General features: G+C 42.9%; 2 protein-coding genes across 4 annotated transcripts; one reads left to right on the forward strand and one right to left on the reverse strand.

Moving 5' to 3' along the window:
* The first annotated feature begins 2,370 nt into the window (after positions 1-2,370).
* LOC109871976 (E3 ubiquitin-protein ligase MARCH2) lies at positions 2,371-8,426 on the forward strand. Of its 2 annotated transcripts, none has more exons than XM_031806800.1 (5): positions 2,371-2,729; positions 6,178-6,413; positions 6,709-6,904; positions 7,030-7,239; positions 7,688-8,426. In XM_031806800.1, exons 2-5 carry the CDS (start codon positions 6,235-6,237, stop codon positions 7,841-7,843), a joined length of 741 nt encoding a protein of 246 aa, XP_031662660.1. In that variant the 5' UTR covers positions 2,371-2,729; positions 6,178-6,234; the 3' UTR covers positions 7,844-8,426. The 2 variants fall into 2 exon arrangements, with proteins under 2 accessions (XP_031662660.1, XP_020318616.1); XM_020463027.2 differs by lacking the exon at positions 2,371-2,729 and adding an exon at positions 5,343-5,628.
* On the reverse strand, positions 7,265-20,697 carry LOC109871977 (ras-related protein Rab-11B-like). 2 transcript variants are annotated; one of them, XR_004205773.1, is made up of 6 exons: positions 20,457-20,678; positions 18,739-18,934; positions 9,744-9,937; positions 9,027-9,107; positions 8,688-8,898; positions 7,265-8,041 (listed from the first exon to the last, which is right to left on the reverse strand). XR_004205773.1 is itself a non-coding variant. In XM_020463030.2 (5 exons), exons 1-5 carry the CDS (start codon positions 20,494-20,496, stop codon positions 8,756-8,758), a joined length of 654 nt encoding a protein of 217 aa, XP_020318619.1. In that variant the 5' UTR covers positions 20,497-20,697; the 3' UTR covers positions 8,611-8,755. The 2 variants fall into 2 exon arrangements, 1 of the variants encoding a protein (XP_020318619.1); XM_020463030.2 differs by lacking the exon at positions 7,265-8,041 and having other exon boundaries at positions 8,611-8,898; positions 20,457-20,697.
* Between the last annotated feature and the right edge of the window lie 1,359 nt (positions 20,698-22,056).

The following is a 22,056-nucleotide window of genomic DNA, read 5'->3' on the forward strand; positions in this document are numbered from 1 at the left end:
TGCACCAAAATCATCTCTAGCTGACATCTTTGCTAACAGGTAGTGTGTCAATTTAAAACTTGCACAAGACAGTTGCCATAATTGTCATCTTACAGAAATGTAGCCAATTTATTCATTACTACACTTAGTTAATCCAGAGACTCTTACCTTTGCCTCAATTCGTCAGTCTAGTCCAGATCATCGTGACATTTGTAGTTCTTTATGATAGCCACATTAGCAGCTAATTAGCATTTCATTTTTTTGGGGGGGGGGGGGGGGAATACAGGCAACTATATAGATTTTTTTTAAATCACCTTGTCATAGAGATTTACATGGTTATCAAAACATCACGCAAGAGATGCCACAAAACGCAGCCCTTATTTTAAGTGTTTATAAAATCCCCTATGGGAAAACTAATGGTGGGAATACGATTGGAATCTTTTCCTTGTGTGACTGCTAGGTTTTATGGGTATTATGACTCATACTGTGGTACTCTATGCTGAAATGTCAATGAACGGGTGAGTCAGTGCCACATTTTCATTTGTCCCGAAATGAAAGTTATCTTGCAAATTCAGCAGGCTATGTGGTGTGAAATAGGCTTTTAGAAGCGTCGTCTTTATTTTATTACTTATCATTAATACTGTCTTTGGAGTGCTTATCAATGCACCATCACCTTTTCCCCCACTCCTATCGCTTCTTTTATCTGTGGAACAGCTTGTTGCATTGTGGCCATAGACACAATCCATAGAAGGGATTTGGAACCTCTAACTCTGGCAATATGACTGTTAAACTCATGGATACGCTAGCAATGGCTGTCAGTCTTGACTTGAATGGGAATTACCATCTATGGATTATATGTCTATGGTTGGGTGCGTTGTCAGTTTGCCTTAACCTCAAAACCGCAAAATACAATTGGGCGAAAAACATTCCGTTTGGAAAGTAAATGCTGTCATTGCTAAATATGTCATGTGAAATGTAATTTAACATGACTTTTTTTTACACAAAAACACATTTAATAAAATATTTAAATCAGTTGCCTTCCTGAAATAAAGGGGATGATGACAATCTTTGTGAGAGGGAGGGTATTTGATTTCATTGGTCCTTAACTTGTGGTAGACACTTCATTTAGGATCAAATATGAGTTATTCCCGAGTTAGCCTGCCCCAGAGCAGGTTAGTTCAAGGATTCGTTACCAAAGAAAATATACCTGGCTAAAAAGGTGAGCCACCTCGCTAACTCCTCAAACCTGATTCGTAGTATAGGGCTCTGGTCCATAGACTTCAAGGCTAAGAAAACCAATATGTAATTTTAGAATTTGGGTGAACTCTTTAACCATGGGGGGTAAAAAAATATATATATTTAAAATGTTTATATCACCTAATAGCACCATCTAGTGGTCAGAACCTGGTAACAGGCTGTAGGATGGGACAAAAACCCAATAACTGTTGGGGTGAGATTGACATTGGTGTGGGGAGTCCGTGGATGGCTTTTGAACACGTCTTTGGATTCATCATGTCTTACTCATTGTTAGAAAAATGTCCAAATTGGATGTTCGGTTGCCTAGCTACCCAGACTCCTTGCTCTGGCCAAATGCTATGCCACGCCCACAGATGTTAGTTTCTTCTCCGCAATGAGTCTGGATCTGAGTACTGCCCTAACAATTTCTAGAACGCAAACACAATCTAACCGTTCTGATTGGTCCCAGAAACCGATGGGTTGTGCCAGAGCCAGAACACACGAGGGTATGCAGCATTTAGAAAATTGTCATTGACTTTAATACTCTGATTGGTTAGAGATGATCCAATCGCTAATTACTTTGTTTTGACGTCACCACAAATGACTTCAGCGATGGCACTCAGACTTAAGTATGTCGCAAACATTGAGCAGCAGAAGAATTCAGTTTGAGTCGTAAGGCAAGATTTTACGTACTGTAATTATTGAATATTATAGAACCCTATCAATTAAAATGGCCAATTCGGGTGTAATCAATTAGCTTTATTTCTCAGATCAAATTATATTTTTACAAAATATAGTTTCCTTCCTCATTGCCATCCCCGTCTCCATCTGCTGAGGGGGTGATCAAAGGAACTCATTGGCCCTCAACCACTTGGTAGGAAGGATCGGAATACAGACGCAGGAATGCGTAATAGTTTTTTTTATTAAACCCAAATTACAGCGTGACATGTAAAGGCACAGGAACGAAGACCAAACAGACACGTAACAAAAACACAGGGTTGAAACCCAAACAAAAGAGTGAGGAGTACCTAGAATAAATAACACGCGCACAATGATTAACACAAGGGACGAGACCTGTAATCATCTGCGCAATCCACAAGGGCACGACACCCCAAAACACACAGCACAGGTACTCACACACGCACATTGGTTTCCATTGGGTGGTCCATTATTGTTACAAAGGGCACACTTATACAAGTACTAATCAGTGGGAATAGGGGGCAGGTGTGCATAATGAAAGTTCCGGAGGGATCTGTGACAACCGCTGCCAGCCCATCTTTGCAGATCCCACTATAACAAGTAATTGGGTTTGTTGGAGAGCCCTGGACAGGGAGGCATTGATCTGCTGCACTACCGCCTTTACAATGGCTCTAGCTTGCCTGTCAGAGACACTCTGGAATAGCTGTTGCTCTAGCTGGTTAGCCGCCAAGTAGATGTCCTGCAGCACTTCAATCACTCTATCCTGGACATCTGTGTATATATCACATCCTGAGTGATACCAAAAAGCTCCTCCGGTGAGTCAATCAGGATTCGGAGGCTCACTTTTTTGCCTGAGCTGTGTGCAAAATGATCATGTGCCTCAGTGGAGATAAGGAATATGCAAAAGACTATGAAGAACATTGTTGGGAACATACAAATAGTTTCATTCCAAAAAGCCATATTAATCAGTAATATAATACAGTCACAAAACTGGGAGGGTGGTAAAATCTCCTCTTACAATTTGCACCAATTTTCTTAATTTCAGGCTTTTATTTACTTTGTACAAGCTTTCAGTCGTCACTGTATATTTGACAGTTTAGTGTGACATTTATGTTGACAGCAGGTTTTTTGCCATCTGTTTTACGCGCAAATGGTATATGGGAAACGGGCGCGAGAGAAAAAGGAAAATAACTTAACGTTGTTCAAGCGTCCAAGAAACAACGTTAATCTTAGCATCTAGTTGGAAAGAGAACAATGAATTTACTGTGTTTCAATATTGGTCTTGTTTCAGAAATCTTTCTAATTCTTTTGAACATGTACTGAACGGATATTTGTATACTTGCGCCACATTAGCATGTAATCAACTATTTGGGTAGAAATTCTCACGCATATGGATGCATTTGATGTATGAATCACGCTAATGTAAAGTTGCGTACACAAGTATTGTTTGTGGACTGTATTGTTCATATTGTAAGAGCATTTTGGTATGTTACTCCCCAGCTCTAACGGTGTGTATGGAAATGGTACCGCATTAAACTCATGAACCATCAGTATGAGAGGTGACCATTCAGCTGGGTATGCTACACTTATATGGTGTATGTATTTGTTAAACATTGGATATATACCGCTTTGCAACTAAACACGTTTTAAAGCTAAAATCTCATAAAAAATCTGAGAATAATATAGTAATATTTTACACACAAAGGCGATAAAACACATGAGTGTGTGGATAGTGCGTTTTGAAACAAAACCCTGACTATCAGATAAGTGACTGTCATTGATCTGTTTAGGGCCTGTTTTCAAGAATGGAATGAATAACGTAATCAAACCAAATTAACTTACAATCTTGACTGGCGACCGTACACTACTGCAATACGTATTTGCGCTTCCATCCCTCTCGGGAATTGGTCTGGTTTCAAGGTGAATTGTTCTCGACATTAGGCCGGTGCACAATTGGCCCAGCGTCGTTAGAGTTTGGCCAGTGTAGGCCGTCATTGTAAATAAGAATTTGTTCTTAACTGACATGCCGAGTTTAATAAAATAAAAATGTAAAAACAGGGAGCGACAATTCACCTTGTCCATGTCCAGCACTCTGTCGTTCTCCTGAAGAGTACTGGAGAAGGAAATCCGGTTCAGGGTGAATGAAGCGAAGTCGATATCGAGCACCTTGACCTCCACCTTATTTTCAGCCCCGTGTTGCGTCAATAGATGTAAGGGATCTACACTAGACAACAACATTTCGTTTATTCAGATAACTTATATAAATATAGGACTTGTTTTCAACTTTCACATTTCAAATTAAAAAGTAAGAATGAGAAAAGCATAGGCATGTCACAGGATGGGTAAAAAAAACAAATACTTATGGTTTTGAAGGGGGTGGCCGTGCGTACACCACTGCAATATATCTGTGCGCTTCCACTCCTCTCCTGAATTAGGCTGCGTTCAAAGCGAATTGTTCTCGAGAGACAATCCAAAGTGTCCATGTCCAGCAGTCTGTTCATCTCCTCCTGAAGATTCCTCAAGGAGGCTATCTGGTCCAGCGCTGTCGAGGAGTCACAGTCAATGTCTACTGGCACCTTGACCTCCACCTCATCACATATATCCACCCTCAGGACCCCTTAATACTGCAGCTCCTCTAGACTCTACCCTGAGTTGTTACCCGTGTTTCCGTAGACAGTGGTGGAAAAAGTACCCAATTGTCATACCTGAGTAAAAGTAAAGCTAGAAAATGTCTCAGGTGAAAGAAAACACAGCGGCCTCAACCGCAGGTTTCTATGTTAAAAGGATACTTCATTTTGGCAATGAGGCCCTTTCTCTACATCCCCAGAGTCAGATGAACTTATGGATACATCTTTATGTCTCTGTGTCCAAAATAAAGGAAGTTGGAGGTAGTTTCGCGAGTCAATGCTGGAAGTCTATTGGTATCTACTAGCATGCATTGGTGGAAAAAGTACTCAATTGTCATACTTGAGTAAAAGTATAGATACCTTAATAGAAAGTTACTCAAGTAAAAGTAAAAGTCATCCAGTAAAATACTACTTGAGTAAAAGTCTAAAAGTATTTGATTTTAAATATACTTAAGCATCAAAAGTAAATGTAATTGAGTATTAAAGTCAAACCTTTTCTGCTTCAACGTATGAATCTCAACCTAAGAACCTCATAGACACTTAGCAGTATTCCTACAATGTCCAAATATAAAACTGAGATATGAAATATTTGACAATAGTGGTGTCACCTAGCGGTAATATATATAAAAAACACACTTTTTGTATACCATCTTGTCTTGCATTGTTTTATCTTGACAACATTGTCTTAAGACAGTGGCTACTGCCACTTCAGGGTGTTCACATATTAGCCTAATTTGTATAATAATTGGTACCATATGAATAATCATGCTACCCTTGTATGGTGGTAATAGTGATGCATCACCAGACACGGTGATCACGTGACCATAACGATACAGTCACTGCACAGCGAGAGAGATGCGAGCAAGTCAGCTGACTGTCATAAATCCGTGAATAATACACCGTTTCTGCAAGAAGACGGGGAGATGGTTACGAACGAATAAATTATCCAGCCAATGCAGCAGATACACGACTTGCCATCATATATTGTATTCCTCCCAAAGCATCGTTTTCTGTCTAAATGTCAATGTCATTCTCGTCTCTAGCTAGCCAAATAGCTAGCTAAGGCCAGGGGGAGCTGGTGTCGACGGTACGTTATCCCTTGTTTAGAAACGCTATCTAGATAACTGTTCATCATGCAGAGCTTTTCATTGCATTGTATTGATTTATTTAGATAGCGTGTTAACTAGTGGAAATGTCGTAGCTAGCTAATGTTAACGTAGAGAGGATGTGAAAACATGTATACGTAGTTAGTTAGCTACAGTAACTAGACAGCCAACCATTTATCCTGTCTGGCTGTGTCTGTTGGTCATTTTTTGATTCACTGGAGCCGAGCTTTGTCTATAGTTGCCGACAGTCCGTTTTTATCTTTGATGTTGATGACATGTTGAGCACCACCACATAAGCTTGTCAAAATGAAGTATGCACCTGGCCTTTAATTCGAATCCTCTTTATTACATAGTTCCCCGTGTCAAATCCTGTTTTGACATTGTCAGCAAAGCCTTTGCCAAAGGTTTTTGTCATGATAAAAGGATGATCAATAGAATATGGATTCTATTTCTATGGACTGATCAGCTCACATGTCATGAACCATCACAAGTAACTTGTAACAATATTACATTCTTACATTGTCACTTAGTCCAAACAGTTGCCCACAGCAGTGGGAGGAGAGGTGTGTCACCCACACCAGGGCGCCATGACTACACCAGGCTGCTGCCACCTGCCTGGATCCCTGTGTGACTACTCAGGCAGCGCTGCCGACCTGCCCAAGGAGGTAGAGGAGCCAGATGCCAGCCAGGCCCAGTACGTCGCTAAGGTTACGGCCAAAGATGGCCGCCCACTCTCCACTGTTGTCAAGGCTATGGGCTCACAGAGGTAAGGAGGTTCTTCGAGAGGGTTCTTATCTTTCTTTGTAAATATGGATGACTGGGAATGTGACCCTTGGCTTCGATCTGATAAATAAACAATTCCTTGAATGGAGATAAACGATGGACAAATAGATCTCAAAGCTTATAGGAGAGGGCAACATACTCATTTTCAGATTCAGCATATCTGATAAAAAAATTTTTGTATATTGATGAAAATAATGTCTTGATTATAGTGCATTTAATGTGTCATTTGTTTTGAAACGAGTGGTCACCAGGCACAATTTCTTCCCCTATTTGTCTAGTAATGAAGGCATGTGTCGGATCTGTCACGAGGGGGCCGGTGGTGAGATGCTGCTCTCCCCTTGCAGTTGCACAGGGACCCTGGGTAAGGTGCACAAGAGCTGCCTGGAGAAGTGGCTGTCCTCCTCCAACACCAGCTACTGTGAGCTCTGCCACACCGAGTTCACCGTCGAACGGCGACCCCAGCCCCTCACACAGGTAAAATGGCAGTGTGTGTGAGTGAGTGACAGGTTGATGGGTAATCCTGTTTAAGTCCTCCATCACCATAGTAATGACAGAATAATTAGCATATTAATAATTAACCTTTCCTTGCATCCTCCCAGTGGTTGCGGGACCCAGGCCCGCGCAGTGAGAAGCGCACGCTTCTGTGCGACATGGCCTGCTTCATGCTCATCACGCCACTAGCGGCCATATCTGGCTGGCTGTGTCTGAGGGGAGCCCAGGACCACCTGTTCCTCAACAGCCGGCTGGAGGCTGTGGGCCTCATCGCCCTCACCATTGCTCTCTTTACCATCTACGTCCTCTGGACACTGGTAAATAACACACACACACCCCTTATCACCATTACCATGGATTACTTTACTCCACCTTTGTTAATTGACAGCATATTTTTGCAGTGTAAATGTGTGCTTTACAATTGCGATTATTACAATTGTGAGACAAATTAGACATTTGTGGCGCATCGTTTGTTTTGTTTTCTTGTCTATGGTATTTTGTGCCCTTCCCATTTTATATTCAGGGGAGACAAGTAATGTGCCAACAAATATTTTTTGTCTGCAACAAGAATTGTTTGTTTGTACTCTGAAAAAAAGCTTACAATAGTTACACAATCATCAAATGCAGACCAAATACAAATTTGTCATGCAATCTGTCTAACTTTGTATTTTGCGTGCCTGCGATAGCAACGGTATATTTAATGAATCTGCAGTGCATATGAAACCGTCTGATGGTTTTGTTGACATCTGTCTCCGTACACCTCAGGTATCGTTCCGCTATCACTGTCAGTTATACTCGGAGTGGAGGAGGACCAATCAGAAAGTGCGCCTGCTCATGCCTGAAATTAAAGGAGCGCACTCTACTCAACATTCCGTCCCGACCAAGTCGACCAAGAAAATAACTGACGAGACCATCGTATGAGCGCTGTGGTCTCACTTAAAAAAGTGTAATATATCTTGAACTTCTGCACTTGTGGACCATTCTGGGGATTATTTCTCCATAATCTCTATTATTTGAAACACTTGAGCCCAGATATTAACTATAACCAGTGGTTTTGGGACGTGTTGGACTCGTGGAATGAAGTGTCACTGATGTCATCGCTGGATTATGAACACTGGCCTAGAAAATCAGGACACAAATGGAAGGACACAGTTAATGTAGCAGGATGTAACTGATGCAGCATGTTAATACAGTATATCTGAAACATACTACCCCCCTTCACAATGTATTTAGCTGTTTTTGGAAAACTGGCATCCAATAGCCCTATGAATTTACTCTCTCAGAACAATGACCATGTGAACAACCAAGTCTAAATATGATGTTTTCTGTTGTTAACTCTTTGCCCTTTGGAAGTTGGTAGAAGTGGGAGAGAGAAATGTTTTGGAGTTTTGGCTTTGGAGTGTCAGTCAATGTATGCTAAATCATTTTATGTTGCACTCCCTTGAGTAAGCTGGGTCATTGTGCAATAAAACATAAGAGACTCTTGGTCTTTGCAGTCGGCACATCTGGAATGCATGTGTGCTGAATCTGAGTTACTGATACAGGAGTATTAGATGGGTAATGATCACTTGATGCAGTTGACTGCACCAAACATACCACCATCTAGTGGACATTTAAGGGACTACACTCCTTGCAAGTGGTCCAGAATGTAGGAGCATACAAGTAACATGAGAGATCCACTCAACTACTGTAATATTTAAAATTTTTATTTTATGGCATTAATATAATGTGAGTTGACAAGCTATCAAAAACAAAAGTATATTACACAAAATGAAGAATGTTTGCGCCACAACATTGAGATGACAGAAAGGGGAAGGTAAGCGTCATCATGGGTTACAGGTTCTGACAGCACTGCAGTTTGTTCCCTTTCTGGTCCGTGGTGGGCGGAACACTTATGTCCACCACATTGTTTCCAGGGGACTCGTCATGGGCGGACCGCTCAGCGATTTGCTTCTGCGATACGATGCGATAGATTTCTGTGGAGAGTAGACTAGACTGTTGTGGTGCATCTCAATACTTCAAAAGAGGATTTTCTAGTTTACTTCATCTTCACTATGTCAAAGCAATTGGCTTTCCAGACAGTCATTTTGCTGTTATACTGTACCTGTAAGGATATTCTTGAAAGCTTCCTCTACATTTGTTGAATCTAAAGCTGAAGTTTCAATAAAGGATAGAGTGTTCTTCTCTGCAGGTTTAGAGAAAGGGGGAAAGTGAGTCAGACAATCATTATTAAACAGTTCCTGGGAGGAAAGAAACACCTCTATTTACATTTTAGTGATTTAGCAGACACTGTTTTCCAGAACCAATTAGGGTTAAGTGTCTTGATCAAGGGCACAGACAGGTTTTTCACCCAGTCACCTAGGGGATTCGAACCAGCAACCTTTCAGTTACTGGCCCATCGCTCTTAACTGCTAGGCTACCTGCTGCCAAATTTCACATTAAAGCTGCCTCAATACCATTTGCATTACACATTTAGGCTGTTAAATATAGCAATACTGTCCCAATACAATACCCTCCTCCCATTCCCTTGTAATGATCACTGATATAAAAGTTCCAGATAGGTGAAAGCAACTATATGCAGTTGCTCTCATATTACTGTCCTCCTTTCCATCTCTTCAAAATCAGTGTTCCCTTAGGACCACTTAATTAAGACAAGAAGGCTGTTCCAAGATTATGTACCCCTTAGCCTGGTCCTTTATTAGTTTGTGCTGTCTTGCCAACTCCTATGGTCATTGTCATGGCAATGACCATAGGAGTTGGCAAGACAGCACAAATAAATCTGGGACCAGGCCATGTTCCCCATGCCAAAAGACCAGAGTACCTGCAAAAGCCCGGGCCTCATCCATGGGCACGGCCCTGAGGTGGCGCAGGTCGCTCTTGTTGCCCACCAGCATGATGACGATGTTGTTGTCTGCATGATCCCTCAGTTCCTTCAACCAGCGCTCCACGTTTTCATAGGTCAGGTGCTTGGCGATGTCATACACTAGGAGAGCACCCACTGCCCCTCTGTAATAGCTGTAGGAAAGACTGCTTTATCAATCTCAATGCACCAACAGACAATGTATGGGGCTCCAGTGAGGCTCCAAGTCAGACACTCTGATTGGTGATGAGGCTCGTGATCGGCTAGTGCTCGGCAAACCTGATCCTGGAGAGATATATTTATTGTCATGATTCTTGCCCTGGCGGCATTATGGAGTGATTTCCAATAGATTGGGTATATTGGGCCTCCCGGGTGGCGCAGTGGTTAAGGTCGCTGTACTGCAGCACCAGCTGTGCCATCAGAGTCCCTGGGTTCGCGCCCAGGCTCTGTCGTAACCGGCCGCGACCGGGAGGTCCGTGGGGCGACGCACAATTGGCCTAGCGTCGTCCGGGTTAGGGAGGGCTTGGTCGGTAGGGATGTCCTTGTCTCATCGCGCACCAGCGACTCCTGTGGCGGGCCGGGCGCAGTGCGCGCTAACCAAGGTTGCCAGGTGCACGTGTACCCTCCGACACATTGGTGCGGCTGGCTTCCGGGGTGGATGCGCGCTGTGTTAAGAAGCAGTACGGCTGGTTGGGTTGTGTATCGGAGGACGCATGACTTTCAACCTTCGTCTCTCCCGAGCCCGTACGGGAGTTGTAGCGATGAGACAAGATAGTAGCTACTACAACAATTGGATACCACGAAATGGGCTATATTGTAAAAATTCATGAAAAAAAAATTGTCTTAATTTAGGGCTGGGCATTAGGGTTAGCAGTGGGGTTAGGCAGTGTGGTTAAGGTTAGGCATTAGGGTTAGCAATGAGGTTAGGGTTAGCAGTGTGGTTAGGCATTAGTGTTAGCAGTGTGGTTAGGGTTAGGTATTACGCTTAGGGTTAGCAGTGAGGTAAGGGTTAAGCAGTGAGGTTAGGGTTATACATTAGGGTTTGAAGTGAGGTTAGGGTTAAGCATTAGGGTTAGCAGTGTGGTTTAGGTTAGGCATTAGGGTTAGCAGTGTGGTTAGGTTAGGCATTAAGGTTAGCAGTGAGGTTAGGGTTAGGCATTAGGGTTAGCAGTGAGATTAGGTTAGGGTTAGGCATTAGGGTTAGCGGTTAGGTTAGGTTAGGCATTAAGGTTAGCAGTGAGGTTAGGTTAGGCATTAAGGTTAGCAGTGAGGTTAGGTTAGGCATTAAGGTTAGCAGTGAGGTTAGGTTAGGCATTAAGGTTAGCAGTGAGGTTAGGGTTAGGCATTAGGGTTAGCAGTGAGGTTAAGGTTAGGCATTAGGGTTAGCAGTGAGGTTAGGGTTAGGCAATAGATTTAGCAGTGAGGTTAGGGTTAGGCATTAGAGTTAGCAGTGAGGTTAAGGTTAGGCATTAGGTTTAGCAGTGAGGTTAGGCATTAGGGTTAGCAGTGAGGTTAGGGTTAGGCATTAGGGTTAGCAGTGAGGTTAAGGTTAGGCATTAGGTTTAGCAGTGTGGTTAGGCATTAGGTTTAGCAGTGAGGTTAGGGTTGGGCATTAGGGTTAGCAGTGAGGTTAGGGTTAGGCATTAGGGTTAGCAGTGAGGTTAGGCATTAGGGTTAGCAGTGTGGTTAAGGTTAGGTTGGGCATTAGGGTTAGCAGTGAGGTTAGGGTTAAGCATTAGGGTTAGCAGTGAGGTTAGAGTTAGGCATTAGGGTTAGCAGTGAGGTTAGGGTTATGCATTAAGGTTAGCAGTGAGGTTAAAGCTTAGGCATTAGGGTTAGCAGTGAGGTTAGGGTTAGATTAGGCATTAGGTTTAGCAGTGAGGTTAGGGTTGGCAGTGAGGTTAGGCATTAGGGTTTGCAGTGAGGTTAGGGTTAGGCATTAGGGTTTGCAGTGAGGTTAGGCATTAGGGTTAGCAGTGTGGTTAAGGTTAGGTTAGGCATTAAGGTTAGCAGTGAGGTAAGGGTTAAGCATTAGGGTTAGCAGTGAGGTTAGGGTTAAGCATTAGGGTTAGCAGTGAGGGTTAGGTTAGGCATTAGGGTTAGCAGTGCGGTTAAGGTTAGGCATTAGGGTTAGCAGTGAGGTTAAAGGGCAGGCATTAGGGTTAGCAGTGAGGTTAAGGTTAGGCATTAAGGTTAGCAGATGAGGTTAAGGTTAGGCATTAGGGTTAGCAGTGAGGTTTGGTTAGGCATTAAGGTTAGCAGTGAGGTTAAGGTTAGGCATTAGGGTTAGCAGTGAGGTTAGGGTTAGGCATTAGGGTTAGCAGTGTGGTTAGGTTAGGCATTAGGGTTGGCAGTGAGGTTAGGGTTAGGCATTAGGGTTATCAGTGTGGTTAGGGTTAGGCATTAGGGTTAGCAGTGTGGTTAGGCATTAGGTTTAGCAGTGAGGTTAGGGTTAGGCATTGGGGTTAGCAGTGTGGTTAGGCATTAGGCTTAGCGGTGAGGTTAGGGTTAGGCATTGGGGTTAGCAGTGAGGTTAAAGGTTAGGCATTAGGGTTAGCAGTAAGGTTAGGCATTAGGGTTAGCAGTGAGGTTAGGGTTAGGCATTAGGGTTATCAGTGTGGTTAGGGTTAGGCATTAGGGTTAGCAGTGAGGTTAGGCATTAGGGTTAGCAGTGTGGTTAAGGTTAGGCATTAGGGTTAGCAGTGAGATTAGGCATTAGGGTTAGCAGTGTGGTTAAGGTTAGGCATTAGGGTTAGCAGTGAGGTTAGGGTTAGGCATTAGGTTTAGCAGTGAGGTTAAGGTTAGGCATTAGGTTTATCAGTGAGGTTAAGGTTAGGCATTAGGGTTAGCAGTGAGGTTAAGGTTAGTCATTAGGGTTAGCAGTGAGGTTAAGGTTAGGCATTAGGGTTAGCAGTGTGGTTAAGGTTAGGCATTAGGGTTAGCAGTGAGGTTAAGGTTAGGCATTAGGGTTAGCAGTGTGGTTAGGCATTAGGGTTAGCAGTGAGGTTAAGGTTAGGCATTAGGGTTAGCAGTGAGGTTAGGGTTAGGCATTAGGGTTAGCAGTGTGGTTAGGTTAGGCATTAAGGTTAGCAGTGAGGTTAAAGGCTAGGCATTAGGTTTAGCAGTGAGGTTAAGGTTAGGCATTAGGGTTAGCAGTGAGGTTAAGGTTAGGCATTAGGGTTAGCAGTGTGGTTAAGGTTAGGCATTAGGGTTAGCAGTGTGGTTAGGTTAGGCATTACGGTTAGCAGTGAGGTTAAATGCTAGGCATTAGGTTTAGCAGTGAGGTTAAGGTTAGGCATTAGGGTTAGCAGTGAGGTTAAGGTTAGGCATTAGGGTTAGCAGTGAGGTAAGGGTTAAGCATTAGGGTTAGCAGTGAGGTTAAAGGTTAGGCATTAGGTTTAGCAGTGAGGGTTAGGTTAGGCATTAGGGTTAGCAGTGCGGTTAGGGTTAGGCATTAAGGTTAGCAGTGAGGTTAAAGGTTAGGCATTAGGGTTAGCAGTGAGGTTAAGGTTAGGCATTAGGGTTAGCAGTGAGGTTAAGGTTAGGCATTAAGGTTAGCAGTGAGGTTAAGGTTAGGCATTAAGGTTAGCAGTGAGGTTAAGGTTAGGCATTAGGGTTAGCAGTGAGGTTAGGGTTAGGCATTAGGGTTATCAGTGTGGTTAGGGTTAGGCATTAGGGTTAGCAGTGTGGTTAGGCATTGGGGTTACCAGTGTGGTTAGGGTTAGGCATTAGGTTTAGCGGTGAGGTTAGGGTTAGGCATTGGGGTTAGCAGTGAGGTTAAAGGTTAGGCATTAGGGTTAGCAGTAAGGTTAGGCATTAGGGTTAGCAGTGAGGTTAAGGTTAGGCATTAGGGTTAGCAGTGCGGTTAGGGTTAGGCATTAAGGTTAAGCATTAGGGTTAGCAGTGTGGTTAAGGTTAGGCATTAGGGTTAGCAGTGTGGTTAAGGTTAGGCATTAGGGTTAGCAGTGAGGTTAAGGTTAGGCATTAGGGTTAGCAGTGAGGTTAGGGTTAGGCATTAGGTTGAGCAGTGTGGTTAGGTTAGGCATTAAGGTTAGCAGTGAGGTTAAAGGCTAGGCATTAGGTTTAGCAGTGAGGTTAAGGTTAGGCATTAGGGTTAGCACTGAGGTTAGGGTTAGGCATTAGGGTTAGCAGTGTGGTTAGGTTAGGCATTAGGGTTAGCAGTGAGGTTAAGGTTAGGCATTAGGGTTAGCAGTGAGGTTAGGGTTAGGCATTAGGTTGAGCAGTGGGGTTAGGTTAGGCATTAAGGTTAGCAGTGAGGTTAAAGGCTAGGCATTAGGTTTAGCAGTGAGGTTAAGGTTAGGCATTAGGGTTAGCACTGAGGTTAGGGTTAGGCATTAGGGTTAGCAGTGTGGTTAGGTTAGGCATTAAGGTTAGCAGTGAGGTTAAAGGTTAGGCATTAGGTTTAGCAGTGAGGTTAAGGTTAGGCATTAGGGTTAGCAGTGAGGTTAGGGTTAGGCAATAGATTTAGCAGTGAGGTTAGGGTTAGGCATTAGAGTTAGCAGTGAGGTTAAGGTTAGGCATTAGGTTTAGCAGTGAGGTTAGGCATTAGGGTTAGCAGTGAGGTTAGGGTTAGGCATTAGGGTTAGCAGTGAGGTTAAGGTTAGGCATTAGGTTTAGCAGTGTGGTTAGGCATTAGGTTTAGCAGTGAGGTTAGGGTTGGGCATTAGGGTTAGCAGTGAGGTTAGGGTTAGGCATTAGGGTTAGCAGTGAGGTTAGGCATTAGGGTTAGCAGTGTGGTTAAGGTTAGGTTGGGCATTAGGGTTAGCAGTGAGGTTAGGGTTAAGCATTAGGGTTAGCAGTGAGGTTAGAGTTAGGCATTAGGGTTAGCAGTGAGGTTAGGGTTATGCATTAAGGTTAGCAGTGAGGTTAAAGCTTAGGCATTAGGGTTAGCAGTGAGGTTAGGGTTAGATTAGGCATTAGGTTTAGCAGTGAGGTTAGGGTTGGCAGTGAGGTTAGGCATTAGGGTTTGCAGTGAGGTTAGGGTTAGGCATTAGGGTTTGCAGTGAGGTTAGGCATTAGGGTTAGCAGTGTGGTTAAGGTTAGGTTAGGCATTAAGGTTAGCAGTGAGGTAAGGGTTAAGCATTAGGGTTAGCAGTGAGGTTAGGGTTAAGCATTAGGGTTAGCAGTGAGGGTTAGGTTAGGCATTAGGGTTAGCAGTGCGGTTAAGGTTAGGCATTAGGGTTAGCAGTGAGGTTAAAGGGCAGGCATTAGGGTTAGCAGTGAGGTTAAGGTTAGGCATTAAGGTTAGCAGATGAGGTTAAGGTTAGGCATTAGGGTTAGCAGTGAGGTTTGGTTAGGCATTAAGGTTAGCAGTGAGGTTAAGGTTAGGCATTAGGGTTAGCAGTGAGGTTAGGGTTAGGCATTAGGGTTAGCAGTGTGGTTAGGTTAGGCATTAGGGTTGGCAGTGAGGTTAGGGTTAGGCATTAGGGTTATCAGTGTGGTTAGGGTTAGGCATTAGGGTTAGCAGTGTGGTTAGGCATTAGGTTTAGCAGTGAGGTTAGGGTTAGGCATTGGGGTTAGCAGTGTGGTTAGGCATTAGGCTTAGCGGTGAGGTTAGGGTTAGGCATTGGGGTTAGCAGTGAGGTTAAAGGTTAGGCATTAGGGTTAGCAGTAAGGTTAGGCATTAGGGTTAGCAGTGAGGTTAGGGTTAGGCATTAGGGTTATCAGTGTGGTTAGGGTTAGGCATTAGGGTTAGCAGTGAGGTTAGGCATTAGGGTTAGCAGTGTGGTTAAGGTTAGGCATTAGGGTTAGCAGTGAGATTAGGCATTAGGGTTAGCAGTGTGGTTAAGGTTAGGCATTAGGGTTAGCAGTGAGGTTAGGGTTAGGCATTAGGTTTAGCAGTGAGGTTAAGGTTAGGCATTAGGTTTATCAGTGAGGTTAAGGTTAGGCATTAGGGTTAGCAGTGAGGTTAAGGTTAGTCATTAGGGTTAGCAGTGAGGTTAAGGTTAGGCATTAGGGTTAGCAGTGTGGTTAAGGTTAGGCATTAGGGTTAGCAGTGAGGTTAAGGTTAGGCATTAGGGTTAGCAGTGTGGTTAGGCATTAGGGTTAGCAGTGAGGTTAAGGTTAGGCATTAGGGTTAGCAGTGAGGTTAGGGTTAGGCATTAGGGTTAGCAGTGTGGTTAGGTTAGGCATTAAGGTTAGCAGTGAGGTTAAAGGCTAGGCATTAGGTTTAGCAGTGAGGTTAAGGTTAGGCATTAGGGTTAGCAGTGAGGTTAAGGTTAGGCATTAGGGTTAGCAGTGTGGTTAAGGTTAGGCATTAGGGTTAGCAGTGTGGTTAGGTTAGGCATTACGGTTAGCAGTGAGGTTAAATGCTAGGCATTAGGTTTAGCAGTGAGGTTAAGGTTAGGCATTAGGGTTAGCAGTGAGGTTAAGGTTAGGCATTAGGGTTAGCAGTGAGGTAAGGGTTAAGCATTAGGGTTAGCAGTGAGGTTAAAGGTTAGGCATTAGGTTTAGCAGTGAGGGTTAGGTTAGGCATTAGGGTTAGCAGTGCGGTTAGGGTTAGGCATTAAGGTTAGCAGTGAGGTTAAAGGTTAGGCATTAGGGTTAGCAGTGAGGTTAAGGTTAGGCATTAGGGTTAGCAGTGAGGTTAAGGTTAGGCATTAAGGTTAGCAGTGAGGTTAAGGTTAGGCATTAAGGTTAGCAGTGAGGTTAAGGTTAGGCATTAGGGTTAGCAGTGAGGTTAGGGTTAGGCATTAGGGTTATCAGTGTGGTTAGGGTTAGGCATTAGGGTTAGCAGTGTGGTTAGGCATTGGGGTTACCAGTGTGGTTAGGGTTAGGCATTAGGTTTAGCGGTGAGGTTAGGGTTAGGCATTGGGGTTAGCAGTGAGGTTAAAGGTTAGGCATTAGGGTTAGCAGTAAGGTTAGGCATTAGGGTTAGCAGTGAGGTTAAGGTTAGGCATTAGGGTTAGCAGTGCGGTTAGGGTTAGGCATTAAGGTTAAGCATTAGGGTTAGCAGTGTGGTTAAGGTTAGGCATTAGGGTTAGCAGTGTGGTTAAGGTTAGGCATTAGGGTTAGCAGTGAGGTTAAGGTTAGGCATTAGGGTTAGCAGTGAGGTTAGGGTTAGGCATTAGGTTGAGCAGTGTGGTTAGGTTAGGCATTAAGGTTAGCAGTGAGGTTAAAGGCTAGGCATTAGGTTTAGCAGTGAGGTTAAGGTTAGGCATTAGGGTTAGCACTGAGGTTAGGGTTAGGCATTAGGGTTAGCAGTGTGGTTAGGTTAGGCATTAGGGTTAGCAGTGAGGTTAAGGTTAGGCATTAGGGTTAGCAGTGAGGTTAGGGTTAGGCATTAGGTTGAGCAGTGGGGTTAGGTTAGGCATTAAGGTTAGCAGTGAGGTTAAAGGCTAGGCATTAGGTTTAGCAGTGAGGTTAAGGTTAGGCATTAGGGTTAGCACTGAGGTTAGGGTTAGGCATTAGGGTTAGCAGTGTGGTTAGGTTAGGCATTAAGGTTAGCAGTGAGGTTAAAGGTTAGGCATTAGGTTTAGCAGTGAGGTTAAGGTTAGGCATTAGGGTTAGCAGTGAGGTTAAGGTTAGGCATTAGGGTTAGCAGTGAGGTTAAGGTTAGGCATTAGGGTTAGCAGTGTGGTTAAGGTTAGGCATTAGGGTTAGCAGTGAGGTTAAGGTTAGGCATTAGGGTTATCAGTGTGGTTAGGGTTAGGCATTAGGGTTATCAGTGTGGTTAGGGTTAGGCATTAGGGTTATCAGTGTGGTTAGGGTTAGGCATTAGGGTTATCAGTGTGGTTAGGGTTAGGCATTAGGGTTAGCAGTGTGGTTAGGCATTAGGTTTAGCAGTGTGGTTAGGCATTAGGTTTAGCAGTGAGGTTAGGTTAGGCATTGGGGTTAGCAGTGTGGTTAGGGTTAGGCATTAGTGTTAGCAGTGAGGCTAAGGTTAGGCATTAGGGATAGCAGTGAGGTTAGGCATTAGGGTTAGCAGTGTGGTTAGGTTAGGCATTAAGGATAGCAGTGAGGTTAAAGGTTAGGCATTAGGTTTAGCAGTGAGGTTAAAGGTTAGGCATTAGGTTTAGCAGTGAGGTTAAGGTTAGGGTTAGGCATTAGGTTTAGCAGTGAGGTTAGGGTTAGGCATTAAGGTTAGCAGTGAGGTTAAAGGTTAAGCATTAGGGTTAGCAGTGTGGTTAAGGTTAGGCATTAGGGTTAGCAGTGAGGTTAAGGTTAGGCATTAAGGTTAGCAGTGAGGTTAGGGTTAGGCATTAGGTTGAGCAGTGTGGTTAGGTTAGGCATTAGGGTTAGCAGTAAGGTTAGGCATTAGGGTTAGCAGTGAGGTTAGGGTTAGGCATTAGGGTTAGCAGTGTGGTTAGGTTAGGCATTAAGGTTAGCAGTGAGGTTAAAGGTTAGGCATTAGGTTTAGCAGTAAGGTTAGGCATTAGGGTTAGCAGTGAGGTTAGGCATTAGGGTTAGAAGTGTGGTTAGGTTAGGCATTAGGTTTAGCAGTGAGGTTAAAGGTTAGGCATTAGGTTTAGCAGTGAGGTTAAGGTTAGGGTTAGGCATTAGGTTTAGCAGTGAGGTTAGGGTTAGGCATTAGGGTTAGCAGTGTGGTTAAGGGTTAGACATTAGGGTTAGCAGTGTGGTTAAGGGTTAGGCATTAGGTTTAGCAGTGAGGTTAGGGTTAAGTTTCAAATCAGATTGTATGACTTAGTAGCTGTACCAGCTAGTGACCACTCTGCAGAGCTACTTCCAGAACAAGATTCATGACGAAAACGCTAACCTGCTATAGGATGTGTAGGTTTATGTTCCACACTTCAACCCAGCACTAAAACACCTGATTTCAGTCAACAAGGAAATGAGCAGTTAATTGATTAGTTGAGTCACCAATGTACCTCTCTGGGACTAAGATCTGAGGCCACTAGATTATTGTTTTCTGTTATCCTTGTTGACAATCATTTACTTTTCAATAGGCAGCCATGAGGAATCCCACCCGACTTACGCGGAGGTGATGGCTCTGTAACGTTCCTGTCCAGCCGTGTCCCATATCTGGGCCTTTATCGTCTTCCCATCCACCTGGATGCTGCGGGTGGCAAACTCCACCCCGATGGTGCTCTTACTCTCAAGGTTGAACTCATTCCGTGTGAACCGAGAGAGCAAGTTACTCTTCCCGACACCAGAGTCCCCAATTAGCACAACTTGATAATGAGACAGAAAGAGATGGAGAGAATGAGAAAGACAGAAATGCTGAAATTCTTACAGCCGAACTGTCAGACGAGCTAGCCTAGTCAACAAGTCTAACCCAGGATCCTGGGTTAGACCTTGGCTCAATGCCTGCATTCCTCATCATTATGTGACTTGGCCCTCCCACCTACAACTGTTACATAATGCGGGTTGTCATTTCCAATCACATCCATTGACAATATTTGTTATTTATTTGACCTTTATTTAACTAGGCATGTCAGTTAAGAACAAATTGAAATCAACCTATTTGAAGTGGTATATGTCTTTAAATACTTCTGTAAATATTTCTCAGAGCTTATGGGTCTTTTGTTTAATTGGTTACCCCTTAACCAAGGAGACAAAGTAGTTGGTGTCTAATTGATGCTCATTTTGAGTGAAATTCTAGCATGTACAAAGTTGGGCCCCTTAAGAGCACTGTTGAGAAACACTGAACTCAATGATACAGTTTTACTATTAATAATATTACTATTATTACTTTTACTACAATAACAGGCTGACAAACGGCCTATTCTACTGTATTTAGCCGACAATAAAACATTGAGGTGACAGGAGTAGGCCTGGCAGTCACAACGGGGCTGTCGAGGTGGAGCCCTTTTGTATTCTCACAGTACAGTAAATACAGCTGAACCTTGTCCCTGTGGCATCACTGCTGCTGCAGGAAGCTGATAACATGCTCCGTCAAACCTAAATCGACAGTTTTGGGCCACTTTTGGCTTTCCTGTTTCAACGGGGTTTCTCAATGATGGTGAGGGAGGAAGAGGAGAAACCTTTATCGGCTGATGTCTACTCCACAGAAGATACTCTGTATCACTTCATAAATAGACCTCTATACAGGGTGTCGCTGGCGAGCTCAATGGAAATCAAAGGATGACATTCTAGAATAGATCAAAGGGGGATTTCTTGAGATTGAACATAGTAGTCACAGTGTTATATGGTCCTTGGACACGGGTCTACATTGCCAAGTTTTACATTTCCTTTCACTAATTCTACCAAAAATCTACATGAATTCAACATTTGTATAATCAATAGTCCCACATTAAATAAAATCTGAAATAATATATCTATGGGATATGGGAGGCTACAATTCACAATAAAAAATAAAACTTAATATAGCTCTTTTAACCATAAATTGGGAAACAGCATTCTTGTCAGTAACCTAGTGATAAACAGTTCCTCTTTTATGGTTTCATCAGTGTTGATAAAGTCAAAGAAGCAACCGCAGATAGGGTGTTGCACCTTACCTAAAAATATAGCTGTGGGCGTTGTTACAGTGTTACAATGACAGCATTTATGTAGCCATAGTTGCAAACGTTTTCCACCAAAGAGACGCATACAATGTTTATTTCTAAAACATTTATCCAGACTATTTGTTATTATTCGTTCACACTGATGTCTGATTTGTCATAGGACAGAACGCAACAATGATAGAATTATTGAAGGTCCTATGAACGGGCGAATGCAGTCATCAAAATTTACCTTTGAACAAGAAATCGTATTCATCGTCTCTGTTCCCCATTCTAGACGATGCCTCTCCAGCGCTTGTTCCCGAAAATAATGTGCAAAATTGTATGCCTCTGAATGATCGGTATCTACGGGATAATTGTCTTTATAAATGTGTGAAACAATGCGCCAATGTTGTCTGTCAAACAAGGCTGACCGCAGGAAGAGAGATCTCAGAACTCTGCACTGGGGAGGAGTCCCTGTTTCCATACCTTCCACACGGTGGCGCTGCTGGCTGTCATACTAATAGGAAACAAACAGCACAACCTATCCCTGCTGAGGGCCATTGAAAGAGTGTTAGATGCTCAGTTTGTTTATCACACAACTCTTCATCCTTGTAGTTCATGTCCTAAATTAGTAGTGGGCCCTTGTGCATATGGTTGATCAATATTTACATCACTCTAAAACAAATCAATATTAATTGCATACTAATAATATTCAGGTATAGTCTCTCTCCTCATCAAGTTGAGAAAGTCAGGTTGAGAGGTGAGGTCTTGAACAGACGGCTATTATGTCATTCAGTCGACCTTTTTACATTTTATTCATTTAGCAGACGCTCTTATCCAGAGCGACTTACAGTAGTGAGTGGATACATTTTCATACTTCTTGATTATGGTGATATTATTTATCAAAGTGCAGCTGCTACTACTCTTACACCTTGGGACTCAGTTTACCATAGTGTCCTTGGTTTTGTAACAGGGGACAGTTTTGATACTCATCACTGCATCCTGTATCAAAAGGTAGGCTGGACTTCGCTAATGACCTTATAGATCTCAACATTACTCCCTTTTTGTTTACAACGAGCTACTTCATAAATGCCGTTTTATCTAACTTTGTTGTTGAAGTATAGACACTGTAGTTGCCTAACCCGTTCACAGGATTGGTTAACTTTTGAGGTTCCTAGGGTCTCCGCCGAGCTAGGTAAATCTTATTTTAGTTTTAATGCACCGTATTGCAGGAACAACATTCTGAATACATTTAATCTTGATGTCCTAGTGCCGTTCGGGCAATTTAAAGTATTGATTGGGGACTTATTTGTGGAAGACTGTAATGGTATTTCTGAGTGATTTGTCATGTTTTATTTGTGCTTATATATATATTTTTTTGAACAGTAGTTTATATATATATATATATATATATATATATATATATATATAAACTACTGTTCAAAATTTTGGGGTCACTTAGAAATGTCCTTGTTTTTGAAAGAAAAGCACTTTTTTGTTCATTAAAATAACATCAAATTGATCAGAAATACAGTGTAGACATTGTTAATGTTGTAAATGACAATTGTAGCTGGAAACAGCTGATTTTTTTATGGAATATCTACATAGGCATACAGAGGCCCATTATCAGCAACCATCACTACTGTGTTCCAATGGCAAGTTGTGTTAGCTAATCCAAGTTTATCATTTTTAAAAGGCTAATTGATCATTAGAAAGCCTTTTTGTAATTATGTTAGCACACCTGGAAACTGTTGTTCTGATTAAAGAAGCAATACAACTGGGCTTCTTTAGACTAGTTGAATATCTGGAGCATCAGCATTTGTGGGTTCGATTACAGGATCAAAATGGCC

This window comes from Oncorhynchus kisutch, linkage group LG27, assembly GCF_002021735.2.
Source record: "Oncorhynchus kisutch isolate 150728-3 linkage group LG27, Okis_V2, whole genome shotgun sequence".
Lineage (NCBI taxonomy): Eukaryota > Metazoa > Chordata > Actinopteri > Salmoniformes > Salmonidae > Oncorhynchus > Oncorhynchus kisutch.